Source organism: Penicilliopsis zonata (genome assembly GCF_001890105.1).
Source record: "Penicilliopsis zonata CBS 506.65 unplaced genomic scaffold ASPZOscaffold_1, whole genome shotgun sequence".
Lineage (NCBI taxonomy): Eukaryota > Fungi > Ascomycota > Eurotiomycetes > Eurotiales > Aspergillaceae > Penicilliopsis > Penicilliopsis zonata.
Window position 1 is genome coordinate 2348801 of NW_019208911.1, and position 22549 is coordinate 2371349.

Sequence of the window (22549 nt, forward strand, 5' to 3'; positions counted from 1 at the left end):
CCTGCAGCCTCCCAGCCCAATGACCTCATCTCCAAGTCATGTTCAATGAATCCGAAAACCCTCCTGCAGAAAGATAGGCCAATGTCTAGTCCACGAGCGGATACAAGACGCAATAGAGCGGCTAGAAACAAAAAAGGAACACCTGAATAACCAGCATTCAACAATCAAGTTTCTAGTCCCAGCTTCATTCGGTATTCAAAATTTCTTCTCCTCCTTCTTCTCCTTCTTTCCGTTCTCCTCGTCTTTCTCTTCCTCTCCGTCTTTCTTCTCCTTCTCCCCTTTCTGTTCCTTTCCCTTACCTTCTTCATTGACCCGAGATCCGAAAAATCTGCTCTTGGTTCTCAGGGGAGGGCGGGGAGGGTTGCGGGTCTCACTGAAATATGGATCCTGGTCAAAATAGCTACGACGTCCTCCGTCATTGGATTCGTAACAACCGGCAGCAACGTCTCCAAAGTTCGCAAAGTTGCCGCGCTGTTTTTCGCGATCTCCATCAACATATGAAAAGAGATTGATGATGGCGTTGCCCAACAAGTTGTTGGTCTGTTCAATGGCAACTGGGTCGCAATTAGGATCCTTGGTCTTGCACTCTGCTGCGTAGTTGCGAGAGATGTCGGCAATTTGCTTCCGGAATGGTTCGTAAAGAGTGTCATCATGAAACCAGCGATTGGCTTCTTCCATTCTGGCATTAGGGTCCTTAGAGAAACCCATGGGATCATCATAGAAGCTCGGTTGATGCAAGCCTGGAGGCAGCTTTGGGGCCCGTCTAGTAGATGCACTGATTCTCGCGGCCATGCTGTCTTCAATGAAAACCTTCGACCGGTCCACGGGTTGTTCTCCTTTGCCAGTAAACTGTGAGGCCCCGTTGGAAGTTGCCGCACCAAAGAAAGGATCGATATAATGCATGCCGAGGATAGAAGGTTCTCCAGATGCAGGATATCCGCCGCTAGAAAGTCCAAAGTTCTTCGGTTCACGAGCCACTTGGAAGAGATTGAATGGGTCATTGGAGTGCATCATGTTCGAGTAAACCTTTTTTCCAAGCTCAGGGCCTCTCTCTGTAGAAAGAGATGCTGTGTTCAAGTAGACCTTTTTTCCAAACTCAGGGCCCTTCTCTGTAGGAATAGATACTGGCTTCCGTTCTTTCTCATCTTTCTTGGTTGGTCCCTTGATGGTATCTTCGAACTGCAGGGGGATACCCCAAAAATGTTCGGCAGGCTTGGTAGTATTCTTTTGGATTGGCTCTTTTGTCACCTTCTCTGTCTGATAGGATTTCACGGGACCCCAAAATGGATCGACGAGGGGCTCGTTAACTTTGTAGGATCCTTCGAGAACACTGTCCAAGAAGGCTTTTATGTCCATCTTAGGAATAGGCTCTCCAGAACCTTCAACGTGCCAGCCGTTAAGCTTTGGATATTTGGTTCCAAGAGTGGTAATTCCAGACGCATCCTCAGAGGAAGGGCGAGCCAATGGGGCGAGTTCTTCTGGCTTGGGGACTTGGTTTTGGCTGTGCTTTCCGGGGATTGATCCCAAATGTCCAGGCGAAATCATGGTGTCCACTGCGTGGATTTTGGGAGGCTGCTGAGAGAATGAGCCCCGAGGCTGGTGACTGCCGTGAGCATTTGAATGATCGTGCGAGGCAAGGACTGAGCCTTCATCGCTGGCACTTGGGTTGTGTCCTTGCCCGAACTTGGGATCACTCATGAGGACGGCTCGTGACAAGGCGGATCCTGAGACTGGAAGTCGATTCTCCTGGTTCTGGATCTTGTGCTGTGACTGGCTCACAGTGCCAGTAGCTTGATGATAGGTATCTTTGGACCAGATCGAACCGAGGCCTTGGAAGTGGTTGTTGTGAGAGGAAAGATTGTTGTGGGAAGAAAGAGTGTTGTGGGTAGATGAAGAGGAGTTATGTTGGTGATCCAAGCCATGGCTATGAGATGATCGATGATCACCTACATAACCAAAAGGATTTTTATAGGCCTGAGTCTTCACATTCTCAGTTAATCCTAGCTGGCTTTGAATGTTTCTGCCTTCACCAATGGGTGCTTGCTTTACTGGTTTATAAGGATTATGAGTAGAGTTTGATGCAGGCTTCTTGTCATCCTTTAACCCTCTTTTTGGTCTTTCTATTGGCCCTAGAACATTGACCCAAGCTCGGTCGGCTGGCTGACCAAGGTCATCCAGCCTGTATTGATTCTGTTCATCGGCGAAGGATCTCCAGGCCTTCGAGCCTTTGTTTCTCGAATGCGTTCGGCTGCTAAGCGAGCTCAGGGGCAGCGGCTGCGAAGACGCAAGATCATCGAAGTCGTCAAGCTCCATGGAGGACCGAGTGTTTGCGGATGAAGTTGGTCCACCAACGGTAGACAGGTATTTGGTCTTTGGGAACATGTCCTCTTGCACTTGGTTTTCGGTTTTTTGTGAGAGGAAGGCTTCTGCTGACACAGGAAAAGGTTAGCAGCTTTCAAATTATGTCTGAGAGGCCAAGGGCTAAAAGCATACGCAGAAGATGGATAGGGACGAGAGGAGGGGAGTATCTCGCAATTTCTGAATCCCCAGAACCTGGTGTGGACGACAGGAGAGAGCTGCTGGTCGCCTCTGACTTGAGAGCTGGAGACAAGCTTGGAGAATGTGGTGATCTGGAAGTTGTGGACTGGGATGGTTTAGAGGTACGGAAAGAAGAGATTCAAGGAGATTATGACAGTCTTGCTTACTGGAGAAGGACTGTGTTCCAAAATCCCTGTCACTGAAGGAGTGACTAGAGCTGGGGGAGCAGGCCTGAGAGACGAAGGAGACCCCCAGCCTAATGGAGCTCGGCCAGCTACCAAGTTACCAATGGTAGTCGCTGCTTTCTTCCTGCGACTTCTGCGGCCTACAGGGACCCTGCGTTAGAACAAGCCTCTAAAGGAGCACGAGGATTATGGGGCATACGACGACGGTGCTTCTTGAATCCCCCCTCGTCAGCCATTATCTTATTGTTGTCTCGAGAGCCCATTCTTCTCATAACCAATCCGCTGTCGCTGTCGTTTTCGTGACCTGCTGTTTGCTCTTTGATAGGTGGATGTGTCTGGGACAACACATTCACTTTGCAGTTTGCTTGGTTTAAGTGAATGCTATACGTTGATTGGGTTGATTCCTCTGCTGCTATTCAATCAGCAGAACTGAGGGATAACATCATGAGGGAGGTTAGTATCTACGACCTGCGTTCTTACCGAATTCGGCAACTGCGGATTCTTGGACGGAAAGAGCATTCATGGATATGCCAATTGGGTGCCTACGGTAATTACCACAGAGGGAATGCATTCTATTTTGAGCGTAAGTATAAGAGATATTTGTCTTTAATCGGAGATAAGTCTGCTGAAGACTCGTCCTGATGGATGTGGATTCAAAGTTTATATGTTCGACCGATGTTTCTTTCGATATATCAATTTTAACTATCACAACAAAAGTACAACAGGGATACAGTAAAAGTTATACGGCTCGTTTAAGTAAATCATTATAAATATGTCTTTTGAGTTTTCTGGTAAATTTATTACTAACTTCAGAGAAATACTGTAACTGTACACAGAAACCAGGATTCATAAAATAATACACAAAACCGAAACATCACACTTCATAACAATCATAGAAAATGACACTAACTATAGGGTAAACATCTCGGCCAACGGTGTCTCTCAACACTCATCAAAGATTAATATTGACGCTGGGTTCCGAGAGTACGACTGTTGTCCAGGTCAGAGTCCACACGAGGATCAAGCTTGTTCAACAAGTCAGAGTTGTGAGGTCCAGCTGTGCGCCCGGTATTGTAGCTGCTGCCCGCCATGGCGTCATGGCGAGCGCGATTATCCATGTCGGAGTCGACACGAGGATCCAGCTTGTTCACAAGGTTCGAGTCATGAGGGCCGGCGTTAGTCGAGCTAGTGGTTGTGTTGTAAGTGTTGCCTCCGTAAGCACCCATGGTGTCTCTGTTGTCCAGTTTGTTGGCCAAGTTAGAATCGTGAGGCCCGGCATTAGTCGAGCGAGTGTTGTAGGTGTTGCCAGTTCCAGTGGTAGCACCATAGGCACCTCCATATGCACCCAGATTGTCTCTATCGGAGTCAACTCGATGGTCCAACTTATTAGCCAAGTTAGAATCATGAGGACCAGCATTGGTCGAGCGAGTAGTGTTGCCAGTTCCAGTGGTAGTACCGTAGGTACCTCCGTAAGCACCCCGATTATCTCTGTCAGAATCCACTCGAGGATCCATTTTGTTGGCCAAGCTAGAGTCGTGAGGACCAGCATTGGTCGAGCGAGTGTTATAAGTAGTTCCAGTTCCGGTGGTAGCACCGTAGGCACCTCCGTATGTCCCAGCACCCAGGTTATCCCTATCGGAATCCACTCGAGGGTCCAGTTTGTTGGCGATGTTGGAGTCATGGGGACCAGCATTGGTAGAGCCAGTGTTATAAGTGGTTCCAGTTCCGGTGGTAGCACCGTAGGCACCTCCGTATGTCCCAGCACCCAGGTTATCCCTATCGGAATCCACTCGAGGGTCCAGTTTGTTGGCGATGTTGGAGTCATGGGGACCAGCATTGGTAGAGCCAGTGTTATAAGTGTTTCCGGTTCCAGTTGTAGTACCGTAGGCGCCTCCGTAAGCACCAGCACCAAGATTATCTTTCTTGGAGTCCACCCGAGGGTCCAGCTTGTTCATCGTGTCAGACTGGTGAGGGCCGGTGGTGCTGCCAGTGGTGTAGCCGGTACCTGTCATAGGTTCCTGGCGAGCACGGTGATCTCTGTCTGAGTCAACGCGAGGATCCATTTTATTGGCGACGTTCGAGTCGTGGGGGCCCGCGTTGGTTGAGGAAGTGTTGTATCCAGTGCCTGCAGTGGTAGAGCTGAGATTGCCGCCGTACGCAGCGCGATTGTCCCTGTCAGAGTCGACGCGAGGATCCAGCTTGTTAGCTGTCTTGGACTCATGGGGTCCGTAGTTTCCTGTGGAACTGGTGCCTGTAGTGACGCCGGAGGTATCGCGGCTGTATGTGTTGCCCGTAGAGCCGCCCATGGTGTGGGTCTGTCTTCCTGGAGCAGCACGGTGGTCTGTAACAGATCAGTCAGATACTTGGTACTCAGAAGTAGGTATGGGTATGTATTAAGATCTAGCGTACCTCTGTCACTGTCTACCCGAGGGTCAGCCTTGTTGGCCAAGTTTGAATCATGGGGGCCGTGGTTTGTAGAACCAGAGCCTTGAGTGCCGTAAGCGTCAGTGGCAGCACGCTGATCTACGCAGCCATGTTAAATGTATGTCTTTCCATGAAAAAGAGGTCTCGTCACTCACCATAACCATTACCACCACGGGATTCGACCTTGTTTGTCGCTTTCGAATCGTGAGAGGCCTTGTCGTCATGGTGGTGGCCAGTGAGAGCGTCTTTTACTTTGTGAACGATATTAGACATCTTGCTAGTATGACTTGAAGGATGCCTTGGGATTTAGGATTTGATGCTGAATACTGATGTTTTCAATTCTGATTAAAGATGAGATGGAAATAAAAGTCTACACAGGTCACCCGAGGGCCATTATATAGCTTTGGCCATCAAGCTACGGGAATACCGTGACGTATGGGCATACCGTTGATGCTGGACGGAGCTCAGATGGAGACAGCCTGATCTCGACTTGTTGTTGGTTCCCCAGAACAATCATGACGTTCTGATCATCTTCTTTCAACCTTAAGACAGCATCCAAAGCCCGACGTCCAGCCATTGTCCCTTCGTATTGCCCACTTCGACGCTTGAGGAGCTGGTGGAGATGAGATGGAGTGTGCCCATAACTCACATGTATGGTGTTGTGTCATCGGTCGTCATGGTTAGAGCCTCACCAGCCACAGCCATAAGCAAATCTAGACCCCCAACCATGATTCACCTTCTTCAGGAATTCCCGCAAGCGAATCAAGGGCTCCAAAGCGTTTTGAAAGCTTGTTTTCCAGACCCATACCTGGAGCACAACAGGACGAACGTTTCTGGCTCCGATTCATTTAATCAGATTCCATGGGGCAAGGCAAACGGCACCTAGATCCCAAAGGGGTGTGGCGGTGATTCCCAGATGATCGATCGGTCCTAGGTTGCAGAGCTGTAATTCGTGAAACAATGGAGCAACAGACCCTGGATGATTGAAGTCAAGCGGGGGCTTGGCAATGACGTACCACCTGGCATTCTGAAGCTGGGCTACCATCATCCTGCAGAGGTGCGTATCACGATCACAGTAGGCCTCCAGGGCCCTAGGTCATCATCCAATTCCCCTATTGCAGTGTCCCATTGGGTACTCTGTGTATGGGAAATGCTTTTAACGCAAAAAAAGGGGCCGAACCGTGTTGTCTTGCCGATCGTGTCTCGCTTGTCAGGATGTGCTAGCAGCCCTGCTGAGGGACCGACGGGGAACATCTGGACCTCGCAAAGAAGTGCTTCTATCACAGTGCTTGTAGCAGTATAGTCGTAGGATTGTCCTGTAGCTCATATCGAATTTAGTTGTTAGTTATTCTGTAGGCAGCAGGCATCTACTGAGAGATTCGGGTTCGGGTCGGGTTGAGACACGGGAGAAAAGGAGTTCACTGCCTGAGGCCAAAAGTTCACGTGACCGACGAGGGATGAATCATGAAACGGCGCGGCTGTGCATGTTGCGTTCTCCTGGGCGCTACTTCTGCCCTCCTCCAGTCTTCCTCCCAGGCCCTTCTCTCCTTTTCCCGCACTGCTATCCTCAGCTCGCGTCCCTGTTTAGGACTGCCGACGCTGTGGTTTCTCTGTGTTTTCTGCTTTCCACTGCCTTAGGTAGTTTTGTCTCGATGAGCGACCGTCTGCGCTCCTTCCGACGGCCCGTGGTTTGGTCTTGAGAAGTCTTATCATTCGACTCCCCTCTTGTTAGGCAGGCATCCAAAGAATCGCCCTGGTCCGTTTGGACTCAGGGAAATTCAAGATGCGACCTCCACGCTTGATTTTTCTTGTCTTTTGCTTCATCTTCTTCCCTATCTTTCTCACCTTCTTTTCTTTCTGTTTTTCATCGCCTCGTGTGACTACGCCTAGCGCGCTCCCTGGTCGGACGGGCGGCCTGCACGCTCTCTTCTCCTTCAACATCCCCTCCTCACTGTTCCCGCCGTCGGCTATCATCAGTTTGACCGATGACAATTCGACTTTCTTCTTGGCTAGACCTGCAGCGTTTGGGCCGTTACTACCGTCGAAAGGCCTGAGTGGCCAACTGTGGGTGGGCAGCGGCTTTGGCGAAGGCGGAGCAATCACCGGTATCGAAGGCGAACTCGGCTGCTCGGATATACCTGGATGGGGAGAAAGCGAAAACCACCGCAAGCAGGATAAGTCGACCAAGGATGTCGAAACGGCTTCTGGAAAGTCTGTCTCGAGCCCCGATAGTGAGTCGGCGAAGTTACAGAACCGTCGCCGGTCCGATTCTCAGCAGGACGCCAAGTCCCCGATCATTGGTGACGATAAATCGTCTGCACCATCGATGAATGACGGGACAGACGACCATCTCCATCATCCTCTTCTCGAGTCTGGCAAGTCAGATTCGAGCGCTTCGGACCAACATGGCGACCACGACTTGAACAAAGTGCCTGCTCATGCAGACATTCAATCTCTACAAGAGAGTGCTGAGATCGCAGGCAAGGTTGTTTTGCTGAGCAGAGGAGGCTGTGGGTTTTTGGAGAAGGTGAAGTGGGCTCAGCGGCGAGGAGGCATCGCCGTTATCGTGGGAGATGATACTAGGGGTGGTAGTCTTGTCACCATGTATGCTCGTGGTGACACTTCCAACATCACTATACCCGCCATTTTTACATCTCACACCACTGCGCACCTGTTGTCGTCTCTCATTCCCCAACAAATCGGGGCTACCACAACCAACTCCAAGTCTACTCCAGCTGATTCTAGCAAGCAAGACTCGGGCTCCAAGACTCGTACCTCATCTCTTCCGAGCCCAACTTCCACGATCTCGACAACTAGCCGTGACGATGGTTCTTCCACTCCCAAGACAGGATTCTTCCGTACGATCTTTTCATTCCTGGGACTTGGTGATGATGCCGATTCATGGTATGGCGCAAACGATAACTGGCGCCCACCGAGCAGCGGGAACATCGACTGGATCACCATGGACTCTTGGGATGATGAAGACTCCTCCCTGAACGCCATGAGCGCTTCGAGCGACTATGACCGTGACAACGTTCAGAAGCTTAGTAAATCCAAAAAATCTGGCTCGACGCTCACCGGCCCGGACAGTGACGACTTCATCATCGGAGTGCAAGATTGGCGAGATCCGGATCTGGTGGCTCCTAAGAGCAGTGTGCTACCTCAGCCTAGCAGTACGGCTAAGGACAAGACAAACTACAAGAGCGGGAGTAAGGACAGCCTGAAGGGCGGCAGCATCACACCAGGAAGCGGTGAATACGAGTTGGTAGACAAATCTTCTGCAAAGAGCAAGGATTCGGGTACAAAGATGTCTAGTCAATCGACCTCAACGAGTGAAGCTTCCAACAACGCCAAGCCTGGTTGGTTCTCAAGTCATTTCAGTTGGTTGCAGGATAAAGAGCCCATGGTCGATGGGCCTTCTGGTCCAGAGGAGCAAAAACGCCCGCTGGATGCGAAGACACAGAAGGCATCGTCAAGCTCCCGAAATCATCAGAGCCTTCATAAAAACGAGCATGAAGGCTTGTGGGTCACCTTGACTCCTACGAGCATGTCAACCAGTCCATTCTTTGATACTCTTCTTGTCTTGGTTGTGAGCCCTCTGCTCACCCTCACGGCTGTCTACGCCCTACTGTTGCTTCGATCCCGCATCCGACGGCGGCGGTGGCGTGCTCCGAAGTCTGTCGTGGATCGTCTCCCCGTCCGTACCTACCACACCATTTCGCGTTCTTCTTCTTCTACTACTACTACTACTACTACTACTACCAGCAGCCCGAATTCATCCTCTCCTGCTTCACCCTTGCTGGGGTCCGAGAATCGCACCGGAATTCTCGGGTGCAGACCGAGGTCCCAAACGATATCTGGAATTGTCTCGAGTGCTCCCGACCCTAACCCGGTGTCCCCGCCGAAGGAGAAACTGGCCTCCGGCTCAACCTTGTGGCGCCGTAAGTACACTGGAAGGCAAGTGGAATGCGTGGTCTGCCTGGAGGAGTATGTCGATGGGCAGAGCCGCGTTATGAGTCTGCCCTGTGGTCATGAATTCCACGCGGAGTGCATGTAAGTTTGATCTAGTATCTTCACATCTTGATTTTGCTAATTGTTCGTATAGAACTCCTTGGCTTACCACACGTCGTCGAACCTGTCCCATTTGTAAGGGAGACGTTGTCCGGTCGTTGGCGCAGACCCGCGCAGACGAGTCGCGCGAGCAAACTGGAGAGCGTGTAGAAGCTCCAACATCCGAAGCTCGCCCCGAAACCTCGTCTTCTCCCGTCGCCGTATCTGGCTTCAGCGGGGACCTTTTGAATCCCCACGCCGGAGCAGACGTCAACCTGCTGGAGAGACATGCGTCTTCCGCACCCCAGTCGGGGCTGCGAAACTTGGCGTCGATGAGCTATTCTATGCTGAGCGGCGATGGCATCTGGCACCAAACCCGAAACGACCGGAATAGATAATCTAATGGTGGGTTGGGTACTTGGATTTGTGGCTCCGAACTGAGAAACAACTCGATATCTCTTTGCGCGGTTTTCTTGTATTAAATTAGCGATCCTTTTGATGTCTCCTTGTCCACGGCCTGGCGTTAGCGTTCTAAGAGACCTGGTGATATCCTAAGCAATTAATTGGCTATGTATCTTTGTAGAGCATTCCTCAATGACGTCATCACTTCAACACCAAGGTATAACTTAGGTAGGTAGTTATAAAGTAGTTAGACTACCAACCCATTTACCACAATTGTCATAATCTAGTACGATGTCAACCCATATCAAAGCCGCACTAGCAGACGAAGCGTCGCGACTCCAATCGTCAGCCCACCAAATCGCCAAGTCAGGCGCATATCTGTACCCTTTGAAAGTATGTCTCTAACCAGAGCAGTCTACTACTGTCTACAGCTAACGAGTGTCAAAGGGCATAGTCTACCTCCTTACCCACCGAAATCTGTGGTCCCCCCTCGTCGCTCGAGCATGGCAGACCCTCACCCTCGGGGCGGGGATCACCGTCCTCCTCTTCGCAACGACGTATATCCCGCAAGTAGCTCTCCTAGCATTCACAAGCGGGCCTCTGGCGCCCGTGTCGGCGGCCTTGCTCGTTCTAAGCGAGAGCTCGACGCTCACAAATTTTTTCTTGACGAAAAGCAATGCGTCAAGGGTCGCCCTGGGGGAAGTATTCGATGATACCCTTTTAGCGCGGGGATCCGGACATCTCCTCGACGACCGTGAAGCAAAACGGGACGGAAAACGGATGAAGATTCCTTCTTTCTCGGTTCCCCTGGTCAGATCGCTGGTTTACTTGCCTCTTAACTTTGTTCCGGTCGTGGGAACGATCTCCTATATTGTTTTGCAGGGGAGGAAGATCGGGCCTTTCGCCCATGCGAGATATTTCCACCTGAAGGGGTGGAGAGGGGACGAGGTTCGAGAATGGGTTGAGGCCCATCGGGGGGGGTATACAGGGTATGCTTCTTTTTCCTCTTCTTACCTCCTTACCTTCTTTTCATCTTATTATAAGTAGTACCGTGTACTGTTTATGCTAATGTGTAGCTTTGGAATTGCCGCGTTCGTCCTTGAGATGGTCCCGTTTGCCTCGACCATTTTTACGTTCACGAATACCATCGGGGCAGCCATGTGGGCATCTGATATTGAGAGGGAATTGAGCAGTAGATAGATATACATTGTCTTCGTTCCTGAAAATATACATACTGCTTTCCTATACATACATACAGTGTTAATTACAATGGAATGCTTGAGACACTACTCGGTGAACACGCCCAGCTGCACCCGAAACGCTGGAAAGGCAAGGGCCGCAGCACCTCTCTCGAGGCCCGCGGCCGCTTCAGGCCGTTCTCGTACGTGCTGCAATCCCACCACTCGACCCACTCGGTGCGAGGCAGGACAAAGCTGCGGTGGCAGACGGAACAGCTGCGCCCGCCGGCGTTTTTGACCTGCTTGGCCTGCCGGAGCAGCCGGGCCATCAGTTCGGGGAAGTACAGTGGCATCTCAGCGTCGGAGATTTGGTCGACGTACGGCGACCTGGAGAAGGCCAGCAGGGAGACTTCGCGCAGGGATGGGACGCGAGAATTGATAGGTTCCGTTGTGGTGGATTGGAGATATCGAGACTGGTTCTGTCGGTTGAGAACCGGAAATCCTTCCATATTGAACCGCTTCACGGGGCCGGTCGCAATGTGGATGGGTGCCCAGGACTCCTCCGGTGCAGGGCCCTCATACTCCGCCAGACGGAGAAGATCATCATTTTCCGGCCGAGGATAATGCCAGACAGCGATCTCCGCGTCGCCGATCTGCAGGAGAGGGTTCGGATGCACGATCATGTGTTTCAAGTCACCTTTGCGGATCAGCCAGAGAAACTCCCACGGGAGACACTCCAGCCGGTTCATGGACAGGTTGATCTCCTGCAGCATGGTCAGTTTCCGTACTGCTGTCGGGATGCTGGTCAGCTTGTTATTCCGCAAACTCAGGACCTTGAGGGTCGCGAGCTCGAAGATCTCCCCCGGCAGCACGGTTAGGGCATTGCCGGAGAGGAACAGCCGCAGGAATGGTTCGAGAGAGGAGTAGCCATCTTCGGTGATGGGAGCCTCCGTGATGGCAGGCAGCTTTGTCAGCAGCTGCAGGGGTTGCAGTAAACCAGGGGGGATTGATCTCAACAAGCCGTTGCTAGAAGGAAGGTCAGATTAAGACCTCACACTATAGCAGAAGACACGATTACAGGGCAAATATCTAGTACACACCTCAGGTCGACACTATCCTGGCCCTTCTCCAAACACTCGTTGACAATGGCTCTAGCGAGGCGATGTTCCCGCGGCTCCTCGGCCTTCTTGAACGTCGCACGCGTAGCCACCGTCGACTTGAAGTCGTTATCTGATGACAGACCCCCTTGCTGTGCAATAGTAGTAGTCGTAGTTCCCGCCGTCTCACCGATATTCTTCAAGAGATCCTCCCCCCACGCCGGGGCATTATCGGACGGAAGAAACGACGACTCGTCACTCCCCATCCACACCCCGCTGTCGACGTTGCGTTTCTCCTTGAAATCCGCGCGCTTCCTCTTCGGATCCATCAGCGTCTCCCCCCACCACGTGCCTCGATAGCGGCGCTTCCTGCCCGTACCGGTGGTGTAGTTCTCCAATCCTGACGCGGGGATGTCGTCGCTGGAGAACAGCGCCGGGTCGCTCGAGGGCAGGCTGGAACGGTCATCGGTTACGCGGGAGAACCGGTACGTGTTTCGGAGCGACGACGAGGTCGAGCCGGCGCCTGGCTTAGCGGGGGACCGGTGTCGCACGCGAGGCTGCGGCGGTAGAGGAATCTCATTGTCCATTTTCTTGTCTTGTGCGGGTTCGCGGGTTTCTCGGGATCGCACGCTCTGCCTGGTTCCTTACTTACTGCTGATAAAAAAAAGAGAGGGAAAAAAAATCCACGTTTCAGGTGAATCCTCCTCACACCATCCTACCAGAGAAAACAAACAGGATCCTGGCACGAAACGTACCTGGTGAGAACCGGTGGTTAGATAAAACCCCCGTCGACTGTTTACCTGAAGCGGGCACACGCGTCGCGATGCGCCAGTCCCCACCAGCAGCGATAAGGAAAGTCAAGTCGTTCTCCCCTCCTCCCCACCAGAGGAATGCGGGATGATGACAGGCGATAGAGGGAAGTAGTTTAAATTACTCTAATGGTGTCGGTGGAATGTACGGGGTACGAGGACTCGGAGGATTAAACTGAAAGTGCTACGACTGTTATACAATAATTGCTCAAGCTTGCGTGAGCAATACAAAGTAAGATTAAAGTCAAGATTAAAAGAATAACTATAGTTCAAGTATCAATATATAGCTGAAGTATGAACAAAAACATATGTGATCCAGTACAGATCGCACTGGAGAAGTATAGTATAACACCGTCACCTCATAATATCCAATCGTAAGGGGTATAAGAACCACGTAACACCTGAGAATCCATGCCTCTCCATTCGGAGCCAGCTCATCAAGAAGAGAAGAGAAGAGAAGAGAAGAGAAGAGAAGTAAAGAAGAATCCGCGGAAGAGGATGGAGTGAGCCCGGGGGCCTCATATCCCGTCGACCTGAAACCAAGTCGAGGCATGCAAGGGTATGCCGTTGCCGATTTATCACAGCGCAGAACCCAGGATCAGGGCGACAGAGCCGGCGACTAGAGCCACAGGTATACCGCCACCAGCACCAAGGTGCATCGCAGCTCCCGTCTGAGTGGCAGAGCTGGCGCTGCTTTGAGTAGTCGAATCCGCCGCGGCAGCAGCGGTGGTGGTAGCGACGGTGTCGGTGGCCGAAACACCGGACGTAGCAGTCTCACCGGGAGTCACAGTCACGGAAGTGACTCGGACGACGGTTCTGGTGATGGTGGTTGTCACGGAGGTGGTCGAACTCTCTGCTGTGACGAGCTGCGCGGCAGCCAGGCAGAGCAAGGAAGAGAAAAGCGTAGAGATCTTCATCGTGACGAGATGTCGAGTCGAGGTCGGTCTAGAGACGATCAAGTATACGGTTGTATATATATATATATATATATATATATATATATACAAATATGGAGTAGGGAAGCCAAGTAGATGGAACAGTCGAGTAGCCTGCGCGAGTCTGTAGGGAGGGGTCTGTGATCTCGAATGGGAAAGATTTGAAGTATGAAGCGAATGAGTGTCGTTGAAGGAGTTCAGTAAAGAGCGTGGGGAGCGAGATGCTCGATAGTAAAAGAGAGTGTGGAAAGTGCTCGACACAAGGAGGCGCCAAAGGAGGAGGACGAAACCAGGGAGGGCGCGAAGGTACTTAATAAGTCAGTACCTGGTAGTAACTACTACTAACTAGCGTTTCTTTCATCCATAAACCCCAAAGTAACGGCTCGATGGCCCCTTCAGCCAGGGTGTCACCGCTGTGACTAATTAGGAAGCATCTGGAGGAAATCTCTGCTACCGTGTGTCCAAGACTAGACTGGAAGGGTCTTTTTTGTCTCCATTCAGGGACTGACAACTGGGTCGGCGGATACGAACAGCGAACAGCAGGGGCAGCAGGGGAAACAGGGGCCAGTGACAGCGCACATCGCTTACGGATTACGTACTGGGATTAGAGTATAGACTCATTACGGAGTAACTTAATCATTCTGTACCTGGGGGGAGTTGAGAACCACCGTTCGCAAGATCAGGTACCAAACTTTAAATCGGGCTCGAAATTGTCTAACATCAAGTAAGAGTAGGAATATCTAGTAAGAGTACCAAGCAAGTACCAAGGAGTACCTAGTACCTACAAGCAGTAGAGTAATTCACATTGTTCTCTTCATTCTTGGTGACGTCTCTCATCCCTCGTGGTATTGGAATGAGGGGATGTCTGTATTCCTGCAGGGACCTCCTGGTCCCTGGCGCTAAATAAAATGGGCAATAGTTGAACTTTGGAAGCTTGGGGTCGCTTAGATATCCCTATTAGGAAAAACCCAAGACTTTCTCGATATTTAATATTACCGCCTCATGGTCTTCCAATAATAAAGGAGTAGATTTGAAATCTGAAGAGAACTTTTTCTTCGTAAAACTACTCTCTTTGCCATCACGTGGTGGTGACTCAGCCAGGGTTAGTCTCCATTTACTACATGGAAAGGAAAGAGTAAATACGGACTGTTCTCGACAGAAACTAGCATCGAAGTAACCTTGCAATAGGATGAAGCAGGGAGACAATTTATTTGGAATAGAAGAGCTTATTTTAAACAAGACTGTCGCATTGAATTTTCGCCGTGACAGAAGACTGTGTGATAGTACTGAGGTGGCATCCCTTACAGTGTGAAGTCTACTACTTCTCGAGTTGGGGAACACTTAGTCAGAATTGATTGATCAACTCAAATACAATGTGCGTACCTGGAGAAGAGAATAGTCCATTCGATTGATCTACGGACGAGTGTTGATGATGCAGTCAACTGTACTCCGTAGGGCTGGCCCACAATAATAATGGTGACTTGATCGTCCCACTCGCTCTAGCTGAGTTTATCAATCTCTGCCTCAATAGTATGTATGGACTATGGAGTACTTCGGTTACTGTAAGCGTATCTACTCTCCTTAATATCAATATGTCAGTGTGCTATAGTAACTGACTACCTCTCAAATTGGGACTCTGTTGACTTTATAGATGTGCTCCTCCGTGTGAAAATACTACAAAAGGGCCAGATCTTTTCATTTTTGGCGCCAGAACATATCTCAATGAGGTAGATCTTTCGTTTGTATGCCAAGGTAACAGATAGCTGGCCGGTACAGCTTCTATTCTGTCGACAGTCGAACGTTTGTGTGGATCAGCCAAAGAGTCAACCGTCTACAGAGCATATTATAGTTTGCAATAGCCATTATCAAACAAATGGTATCTTGATATACAGCTATGCCATGACGACTTTCCTGCTGTCATTCCTAGTGCCGGAGAAATTACCACATAACGCCGTGACAGCATTTTGCATAATTGCATGACAAAAGCTGTTTTTGTGCCCGTGCTAAACCAGATCATGGTCCTGTTATGTACACTGCTGTGTCGACTGCTTCTGATCCTGCCACTTCGGGTCCCAGTTTCCATGGAGAAAAAGCCGTTGCAACGCTAGCTGTCTGAACCAAGATTGGATTGAAATTATATTTTACAGTGGAGACACCCTTCTTGGTTAACATCGTGTTCGCATCTCGCTCGGTCTTTCCAAGGGGTGGTGTGTGTCAAGGATGATCTATGGGCGTGTAGATCGCAGCGGGGTCTGTCGGGGGAGCATCATCGGGGGCCCGCGAGCGCGCAGCCAGGCGTCGTTATAAGGTCCTTCGGTACGGATCACACTGCCGATCGACATGAAGAGACTGTCCGTAGATAGATCATAAGTATATAGGGACATAACTGTGATTTCAGGACGCTGAGGAAAAAGACCCACCCGAAAGTCGCACCCGATCCGAGCATGTATTTCCCAAGGGTTCGCATCACGCCGTTGGGACCAGCGCCGTACTGGAAGATGGTCACAGTTCCTGTCCTGTATGAGCAGCAATTCCCTCAAGATGAAGCACATTAAGCCCACCGATAATAAAACCCATGATACCGCCAACAGCTGGACAGGTGAAAATAGCTTGTAAGTAGCCGACTAGAAAAGCGGAAAAAAGGATTCAGTTGGACATACTGCTTCCCATCATCGCGCCCATTTTCACTATAACATCGGTCAGTTTATTGTCATTTCTCTGCTGCAACCGACTCCACAAGAAGGAAGTATTAATCTATTGCTGACTCCGAGTCATTTCCCAGAACAACAGCAGCAACTTACTCTTGTCAAAGGTGGAAGGGCCTCCTCCATGAGGGGGGGCGGCAACAACGGGCATTGTGAGAGAAATCGACCAAGAGACCAAGCTCAAGCAGGGTGGGGGTAAGTTCTTTTCCAATAAGTCTACCCTGACGCTGTACAGCTCTTTCTGTATGAGCTCACTATCATCACCCAGAGATGATGAAGCTTCGCGCCGGCAACCGTTGTCGCGCATCACGTGCTGTGGCACAGTGTGGCTGCCACAGCGGCGCAGGCCACACGTGCCCTCTATTGGCTGCCCCTCGCTGAGTCTCCGCAGACTGGCACGTGACCCGCGCAGCACATGAGTTGGAGTTAGGGAGAGCGCTGTGACCTGATCCTTACTCCCGCTGCTGCTTGGTGTGGCCATCCATGGATTCCGACCTGGACGTCTGCTGAGGACTCCAGCCCTTTGTTGCGTCGATCCATCGCTCTCCAGTGGTCTCCCCAGCCTGTTTGAGGCGGAATCACTGCCTGTCTCCGGCTTTCCTATTTTCTCCTTTTCTCGGGATCCTGGCCGCCCGGTCGCTTCTCCACACACTTCACTTCCTGGGCCTGGAGCACGAGCTGCTGTGTCCTCTCTTGGTCGCGGTTTCGCTACGCGAAAGCCGTGCTGCGTCGGTAAGCACGAATTTTTCTTTCGTATGTTTGGGTATTTTGTTCGCCCGTGTCCGCATCCGCGTGTTGCTAGAGTAAAGACACAGAGAGAGAGAGCTGACGCGACTCCAATCTTGGAGAGCAGGTCCCCAACCCTTGTTTATTTTATGGTTATTGATATCTCGGAGAATTGTTCCTACGCGGTCTCTATGCTAGAAGATACGATACGGAGGGGTTTCATCGATCTCACCGCGCCGCGCTTGTGACTTTTGGCAAAGTAATCGTCGGTCTACTCGTTTGCACTGAGAGCAGTCAGTGACCGTCCGGCGTCACCCTTCTCCATGACTGCTGTGGCATCTCCGCCTAGCGTGCAATCAGGGCCCCGCCTGGGATGGTACAGTTCTGGTAACGGAGGACAAGGAGCCCTGTCTTCAATGAACGACGAGGTGTCACGAATGTTCATGCCGCGAAAAAACGTCCAGCGATCCAATTCTTCCTCATCTCTGTCATCGACCTCGTCCACTTCCTCTTCATCCACCATACAATCGAGCCACCACCAGGATACTAATGCAGCGCAAAGTAATCACGACTGGTCATTGAATACATCGGGATCAAAGAGAAAGCCTCGGAGCCTCTTGCCTCCATCAAAGGCGGAGCCGGTATCCGGAGTGACCACTGCGCGTTCCCAAGCAGTACCTGCCTTGTCCTCCTCCGGGCTCACGGCCTCCTCAACGATGTCCGCTATCCACCAATCACCCTCTATTGTTCCGTCGCAGCATCTGCTCCAGTCGTCTCAACAGAATGGCATTCGCCAGAGCAACGGCCCGTCTGCAGAGCCCCCGGCCATCTTAACATTGCTGCCGATAAACGCCACTTTTGATAAGAAACAAATCAACGTCCCATATTATCCAGACGTCTTGCGCGTCGGACGCCAGACCAACGCCAAGACCATTCCAACAACCGTTAATGGCTTCTTTGACTCAAAGGTGCTTTCCCGGCAGCACGCCGAGATCTGGGCCGACAAGACTGGCAAGATCTGGATCAGAGATGTCAAGTCGTCCAATGGCACATTTGTTAATGGGCAGCGATTATCTCCAGAGAGCCGCGAGTCGGAGCCTCATGAGCTACGCGAAAATGACACCCTGGAATTGGGTATTGACATCGTGAGCGAGGACCAGAAAACAATCGTCCACCATAAAGTATCCGCGAAAGTTGAGCATGCGGGGATCTACGGGACGAGCCCGAATATTCTCGACCTGAATTTCGGAGATCTAGATCCGTCCGCTGGCGGTGGTCTTCTCCCGCCCCCCCTTAGCCAGCCTCTGTCGCATTTTCGTGGGAGGGCGGGGAGCGCGGCGAGCAATCGGAGTGTGCAGAGCTCTGCCAGCAGCCAAATCAATGCCATGCATCAACAACGTCAAATGAACTATTGGAATTCCCCCATCACTATCGAACAGGTGGTGAAGAGGCTTACGGTACACAAATATAATTTCCTGTTTGTCTTGAGACTCTGTCCCATGCTGACCTTGATGTACAGAATGAAATGAAACAAGCCAAACAGCAAGCGCAAGACCTTCGTCAAACCGATGAGTTCTTGACAACGCTGACCAAATCTGGAGGTCTGGAGAAAGAGAAACCGAAGCACTCGCCATTGGAAAGCAATGGTCCTCGTCTGATGAATGGGCGGCCGAAGATGCCTCGTGTCGATTCCATGTCCCGGTTCTCCGACCCCCCTGCACCCCCTCCACAACAGCCTCTTCCGGAGAAACCAGATGCCGCAATGTCACCGCTGAAGCGATCCGACACGGAGAAGCCTAAGCTTGGTGCGAATGGCTCTCCGGTAACTCCGGTCACGCGCGAATCCAGCCAGATTCTGTCTCTCATCGAAGCCTTGTCGTCGGCTAAACGGGAACTGGATACACAAGGGGCTCGTGTTAAGGAGCTCGAAAACATGCTGCGTCTCGAACGATTAGCACGCGAAAATGCGGAAGAAAGAGCCAGACAACTTGAAGTCCAACCTGAGTCGGAAGGCGAAACGGGAAGCAAAGCGGTGCCCGAGCTTCCGGCAGACATGGAAAAGGTGAATGGGGTCCAGGCTCAACCTCACGACGAGACCCTTCAGCCTAACGGGGCTATCGAGCCTGCTGAGCTGGTTGAACAGCCAATTGAGCCGAATGGAGTTGACCTCGTTGCTGAAGCCGAGGCCAAGAAACTGCAATACCGCCTGGAAACGATGATGGAGGAGATGCAGGAAATAAAGCAACAAGTTGAAGAGTTCAAGAAACGTGCACAGACGGCGGAGGAGGAAACTATCCAGGCACGCAAGTCGTTGGCAGAGATGATTGAAACCTTGCGACAGGAGCGTGCGCAACGTACGGAGACGGCATCCAAAGAACTCCCTGCTGGTAGCACCGAGACCGATGAGGTGGAATCTGAGCCTTCCCAAACAGTCTCCAGAGACTTGACACAACAACAGAACGGAAACGATCTAGTTGCGGATACCGACTATTCGGTCAAGTTGTCTTCAGACGACATGGATGATGCTATCACAACACTTGCGACACACAAGCATACGTTGTTGGAACAATCCAGCCCGTATGCATCGATGCTGGGCGTTGTCCTTCTGGGAGTAGGCTTGATGGCCTACCTCAACGGATGGCAAAAGCTAGACAAATAAATGCCGTTGCTTGCCATTTCGGACTGATTCATTACTGTCGCTTCGCTTGCGAGGCCTGATTCCTCATCCTGATACCATCTCGGCTGTTTCTTATTATGAGGATTCATGTCGTTCAATTCTCTTCTCTTCTCTTTTTCTTTTTTGAGATAGCAGCCTTGTTATTCGACTTTTTGTGTCTGGTTCATGGGAGTCGAGCAACATTATTTTTTCCCTTGGAAAAACCAGTATCACCATGCATATCTCGCGCCCTCATTTTTCTTTCATCTTCCTCTCCATCCTGTATTTCCAACCGCTCTTCCTTTTTTTGTTTTTGTTTTTGTTTTTTGTTTTTTTCTGTCTTCATTTCCGGCGCTGTCCTCGCTCCAGTAATGATTCCTGGATGCATTGGGTCTTGAGTCTTTTGTTATGTTAATTTTTTTTAATCTCGCAGCTGATACATCATCCGCGCCACTTTCTCTACCCTCCCCCAGACACGGCCACTCTGTTTGTCTGTTCTCGCGACAGTCTGTGTTTCATCAACACCTTCCTTCCCCGAGTTCTGGAGCCTTGAACCCGGCATCACCTTTCTCCTTTGTGTGTGTATATGATGGGAAAATAAGATTGTTCTTGACGTGGACCTCTTGTTCTGTTTTAACCAACCTGCTTTTCTCCATGGGCGTTTTCCAAGGGAATGAGTTCCTTTTAGCAACTACACTACGCAAATCTTGGATGGGGATTGACTCAAGAGAACACAAGGTTCATCTATTTTCCACCTTATACTGTTTTGGTCTTGTTCTTGTTCTTGCCATTAGCATGTTTGATAGGGGTAGATGTTTTTTTCTTCTTCTTCTCTTCTTTTCTGTCCTGTTACGAAGAGCCTGCATCCAATCAAGACCTACTCATGAAGTGTATAGAAGTATTTCCATTTGAAAACCTTGTAGCTGAGCATGCTGTCGCAATATTTAGGACTGAAGCTCGTTTGAGATTCTTGCATGCCATCGCATGACTGTCTCCTGTTCCACCGGCAGCAAAACCTCGAGAGAGCTGACCGGCTTTAACCTCAGTCGACGCCATCCCTCGCTTCAGTCTCATTCCGAAGGATATGTTGAACAAGGCATTAGCTATCCTGTGAGGGTTGTGTTGTTTTCATGCTGGGAGGGCGTCACTCATAAAGGGAGCCGAATTGCGATTGACTCCGTAATATGCCGCTACACATGGTATTCGTAGTACCCGTGTATGAGGCGATATAAAAGACCCATTTCAAATTGGCGTATTCCGGGGCAGAAGAAAAAAGAAGGCTTGCCGTAAATTGGAAGGTTCATCTCAGAGTCACAGCCACCTGGACCATTTTCACCCATCGAGTGCGCGTCTCGGGGAGGTCAGCGTTTAGATCGAAGGCGGCATGCTTCCTCTTCTTCTTCTTTCTTGAACCCTGCGCGTTTGATTCCTCCTCCTCCTCTTCTTCTTCTTCTTCTTTCGCCCCTCCACTCGTCTCTGTCTGCGGCTCTGCCGTCTCAGACTTGGTCTGTAACATCTCCTTGTCGATCAATTTCTGCTTTGCCTGCTCATCCTCGACGATGTCGTCCACGACCAAAACACTCCCCGTCTCATAGCGAACCGTGTACTCGGCCGTTTTCTCTTCGAACCACTTGCCTACTCCTAGCGCCTTCTCCACCGCCCGACCGGTGGCCTTGACGAAAATCTCCTCGCGCGCCAGCTGCTCCTGGCCGCGCGCCAGACGGGCGAGTTTCTCCTTCTCGCTGACCTTGCTGTCCGTCAGTCCGATTGAGCTTGTCGCGCGTTTCTCAGCCTGTCGGAGTAGTTTCTGGACTCGCTTGACGACGCTCATAAAGGGCGAGTTGCTCGAGACGTAGACGATCTTAGGCACGTTCGCACCGGCGTAGGGAGAAGCCACGGGGGCGTGCGGGATGGGACGTTTCTGGATGCGGGCATCTGGACGGGGTCAACCCATTAGTCTTTGCATATACGTAAAATATCATCATAGGGGTGCTCTTATTTCAATGTACAACATTTTGGCACCTTGACGAGGTTTTGGTTCTTTCTTTCGAAATGGAGCTGTCCCTCCAGTGACCCTTTAGCCATTGCGAATCCGATAGACTCTGTGTTTTTTTAAGGTTTGTAGTTTCTTCTGTGCTTAAGCTTCTGTGCTGTTCAGAGACCATAAATCTTGTAGAAATGATATTTGATATTAGGTTCGAATAATCATTTGGTTACAGCTTCTCTATGATTATGATGAACCCTTTGATCACGTGGAGATAAGGCAGCTCGCTCACTGCTCTGTTTACTACAATAGCCTATAGGCCTTGGTCCCCTACAGGGAGAATACAATGATGCATGAATATTATATTTAATAAAAAGCCCAAGCTATGCATCTTCATTTTCTGATCATCGAAGCTCTCTGTGTGTTGGCTATGACGTGGCGACTTTGATTGAACTTTGGTACAGACTACGGAGTACTCCGAATAATTGCAGTGCTGCAGATGAGCTCGACTGCAGAACTGCAGAACAGATCATCCAGGTTCCATGCTTCTTGCTGACTCTGTACATGTGGCAATCCAGAAGGCTCTGTACCCCGTATTTAATGCGCAGAATCAGAGATGCGAGATCGGTGATCACTGTGGATATCCCATGCTGTATGTACTTTCGCACAGGTCAATAAGATGGACTCGTGCAGCATTAGTTGGTTACCAGGTACTGTCTCAGTTCGAGTCAAGAAGTACACATCTTCCAAATTGACTGCTGCCTGTTCCAAGTAGATTGTCCCGGGGCAGACGCAATAAGACAAAGTCAAAGCGCCCCTCTCTCCCTTTCCTCAGAAAGGAAGAAGCACTTCGTAAACCT

The 22549-nt window shown here is 50.7% G+C and overlaps 10 protein-coding genes across 10 annotated transcripts; 4 read left to right on the plus strand and 6 right to left on the minus strand.

The window, feature by feature from the left end:
• Nucleotides 1–10: 10 nt before the first annotated feature.
• ASPZODRAFT_21838 (hypothetical protein) lies at nucleotides 11–2959 on the minus strand (the record flags this gene model as incomplete). Its single annotated transcript, XM_022727867.1, has 5 exons — nucleotides 11–1829; nucleotides 2166–2429; nucleotides 2494–2644; nucleotides 2706–2863; nucleotides 2923–2959. 5 exons carry the CDS (start codon nucleotides 2957–2959, stop codon nucleotides 196–198), a joined length of 2244 nt encoding a protein of 747 aa, XP_022585871.1. The 3' UTR covers nucleotides 11–195.
• A 723-nt stretch (nucleotides 2960–3682) lies between these two features.
• ASPZODRAFT_138464 (hypothetical protein) lies at nucleotides 3683–5420 on the minus strand (the record flags this gene model as incomplete). The annotated part of the gene is made up of 3 exons (XM_022724458.1): nucleotides 3683–5064; nucleotides 5133–5246; nucleotides 5303–5420. The coding sequence occupies 3 exons, from the start codon at nucleotides 5418–5420 to the stop codon at nucleotides 3683–3685; spliced, it is 1614 nt and encodes a 537-aa protein (XP_022585872.1).
• Nucleotides 5421–6671: 1251 nt separating this feature from the next.
• ASPZODRAFT_127431 (hypothetical protein) lies at nucleotides 6672–9932 on the plus strand. The gene is made up of 2 exons (XM_022721744.1): nucleotides 6672–9200; nucleotides 9253–9932. The coding sequence occupies exons 1-2, from the start codon at nucleotides 6931–6933 to the stop codon at nucleotides 9593–9595; spliced, it is 2613 nt and encodes an 870-aa protein (XP_022585873.1). The 5' UTR covers nucleotides 6672–6930; the 3' UTR covers nucleotides 9596–9932.
• On the plus strand, nucleotides 9867–11026 carry ASPZODRAFT_127432 (hypothetical protein). Its single transcript, XM_022721745.1, has 3 exons — nucleotides 9867–9992; nucleotides 10047–10588; nucleotides 10676–11026. Exons 1-3 carry the CDS (start codon nucleotides 9891–9893, stop codon nucleotides 10797–10799), a joined length of 768 nt encoding a protein of 255 aa, XP_022585874.1. The 5' UTR covers nucleotides 9867–9890; the 3' UTR covers nucleotides 10800–11026.
• ASPZODRAFT_12197 (hypothetical protein) lies at nucleotides 10864–12461 on the minus strand (the record flags this gene model as incomplete). The annotated part of the gene is made up of 2 exons (XM_022721309.1): nucleotides 10864–11803; nucleotides 11878–12461. 2 exons carry the CDS (start codon nucleotides 12459–12461, stop codon nucleotides 10864–10866), a joined length of 1524 nt encoding a protein of 507 aa, XP_022585875.1.
• An 800-nt stretch (nucleotides 12462–13261) lies between these two features.
• ASPZODRAFT_138468 (hypothetical protein) lies at nucleotides 13262–13600 on the minus strand (the record flags this gene model as incomplete). Its single annotated transcript, XM_022724460.1, has 1 exon — nucleotides 13262–13600. The coding sequence occupies one exon, from the start codon at nucleotides 13598–13600 to the stop codon at nucleotides 13262–13264; it is 339 nt and encodes a 112-aa protein (XP_022585876.1).
• Nucleotides 13601–15843: 2243 nt separating this feature from the next.
• Nucleotides 15844–16474, minus strand: ASPZODRAFT_148659 (hypothetical protein; the record flags this gene model as incomplete). Its single annotated transcript, XM_022725400.1, has 5 exons — nucleotides 15844–15967; nucleotides 16039–16129; nucleotides 16180–16209; nucleotides 16279–16305; nucleotides 16420–16474. 5 exons carry the CDS (start codon nucleotides 16472–16474, stop codon nucleotides 15844–15846), a joined length of 327 nt encoding a protein of 108 aa, XP_022585877.1.
• Nucleotides 16475–17372: 898 nt separating this feature from the next.
• ASPZODRAFT_138470 (hypothetical protein) lies at nucleotides 17373–19708 on the plus strand (the record flags this gene model as incomplete). The annotated part of the gene is made up of 2 exons (XM_022724461.1): nucleotides 17373–18506; nucleotides 18569–19708. The coding sequence occupies 2 exons, from the start codon at nucleotides 17373–17375 to the stop codon at nucleotides 19706–19708; spliced, it is 2274 nt and encodes a 757-aa protein (XP_022585878.1).
• Nucleotides 19709–19911: 203 nt separating this feature from the next.
• Nucleotides 19912–20849, plus strand: ASPZODRAFT_373059 (hypothetical protein). Its single transcript, XM_022728286.1, has 2 exons — nucleotides 19912–20363; nucleotides 20419–20849. The coding sequence occupies exons 1-2, from the start codon at nucleotides 20114–20116 to the stop codon at nucleotides 20691–20693; spliced, it is 525 nt and encodes a 174-aa protein (XP_022585879.1). The 5' UTR covers nucleotides 19912–20113; the 3' UTR covers nucleotides 20694–20849.
• A 156-nt stretch (nucleotides 20850–21005) lies between these two features.
• ASPZODRAFT_138471 (hypothetical protein) lies at nucleotides 21006–21790 on the minus strand (the record flags this gene model as incomplete). The annotated part of the gene is made up of 2 exons (XM_022724462.1): nucleotides 21006–21640; nucleotides 21715–21790. The coding sequence occupies 2 exons, from the start codon at nucleotides 21788–21790 to the stop codon at nucleotides 21006–21008; spliced, it is 711 nt and encodes a 236-aa protein (XP_022585880.1).
• Between the last annotated feature and the right edge of the window lie 759 nt (nucleotides 21791–22549).

Coding starts and splice junctions, on each gene's coding strand:
- ASPZODRAFT_127431 (XM_022721744.1), top strand. CDS start 6,931: ATGCGACCTCCACGCTTGATTTTTCTTGTCTTTTGCTTCATCTTCTTC. Junction 9,201..9,252: donor GAATTCCACGCGGAGTGCAT/GTAAGTTTGATC, acceptor TTGTTCGTATAG/AACTCCTTGGCTTACCACAC.
- ASPZODRAFT_127432 (XM_022721745.1), top strand. CDS start 9,891: ATGTCAACCCATATCAAAGCCGCACTAGCAGACGAAGCGTCGCGACTC. Junction 9,993..10,046: donor CATATCTGTACCCTTTGAAA/GTATGTCTCTAA, acceptor CGAGTGTCAAAG/GGCATAGTCTACCTCCTTAC. Junction 10,589..10,675: donor CATCGGGGGGGGTATACAGG/GTATGCTTCTTT, acceptor GCTAATGTGTAG/CTTTGGAATTGCCGCGTTCG.
- ASPZODRAFT_373059 (XM_022728286.1), top strand. CDS start 20,114: ATGTTAATTTTTTTTAATCTCGCAGCTGATACATCATCCGCGCCACTT. Junction 20,364..20,418: donor CAACCTGCTTTTCTCCATGG/GCGTTTTCCAAG, acceptor CAAATCTTGGAT/GGGGATTGACTCAAGAGAAC.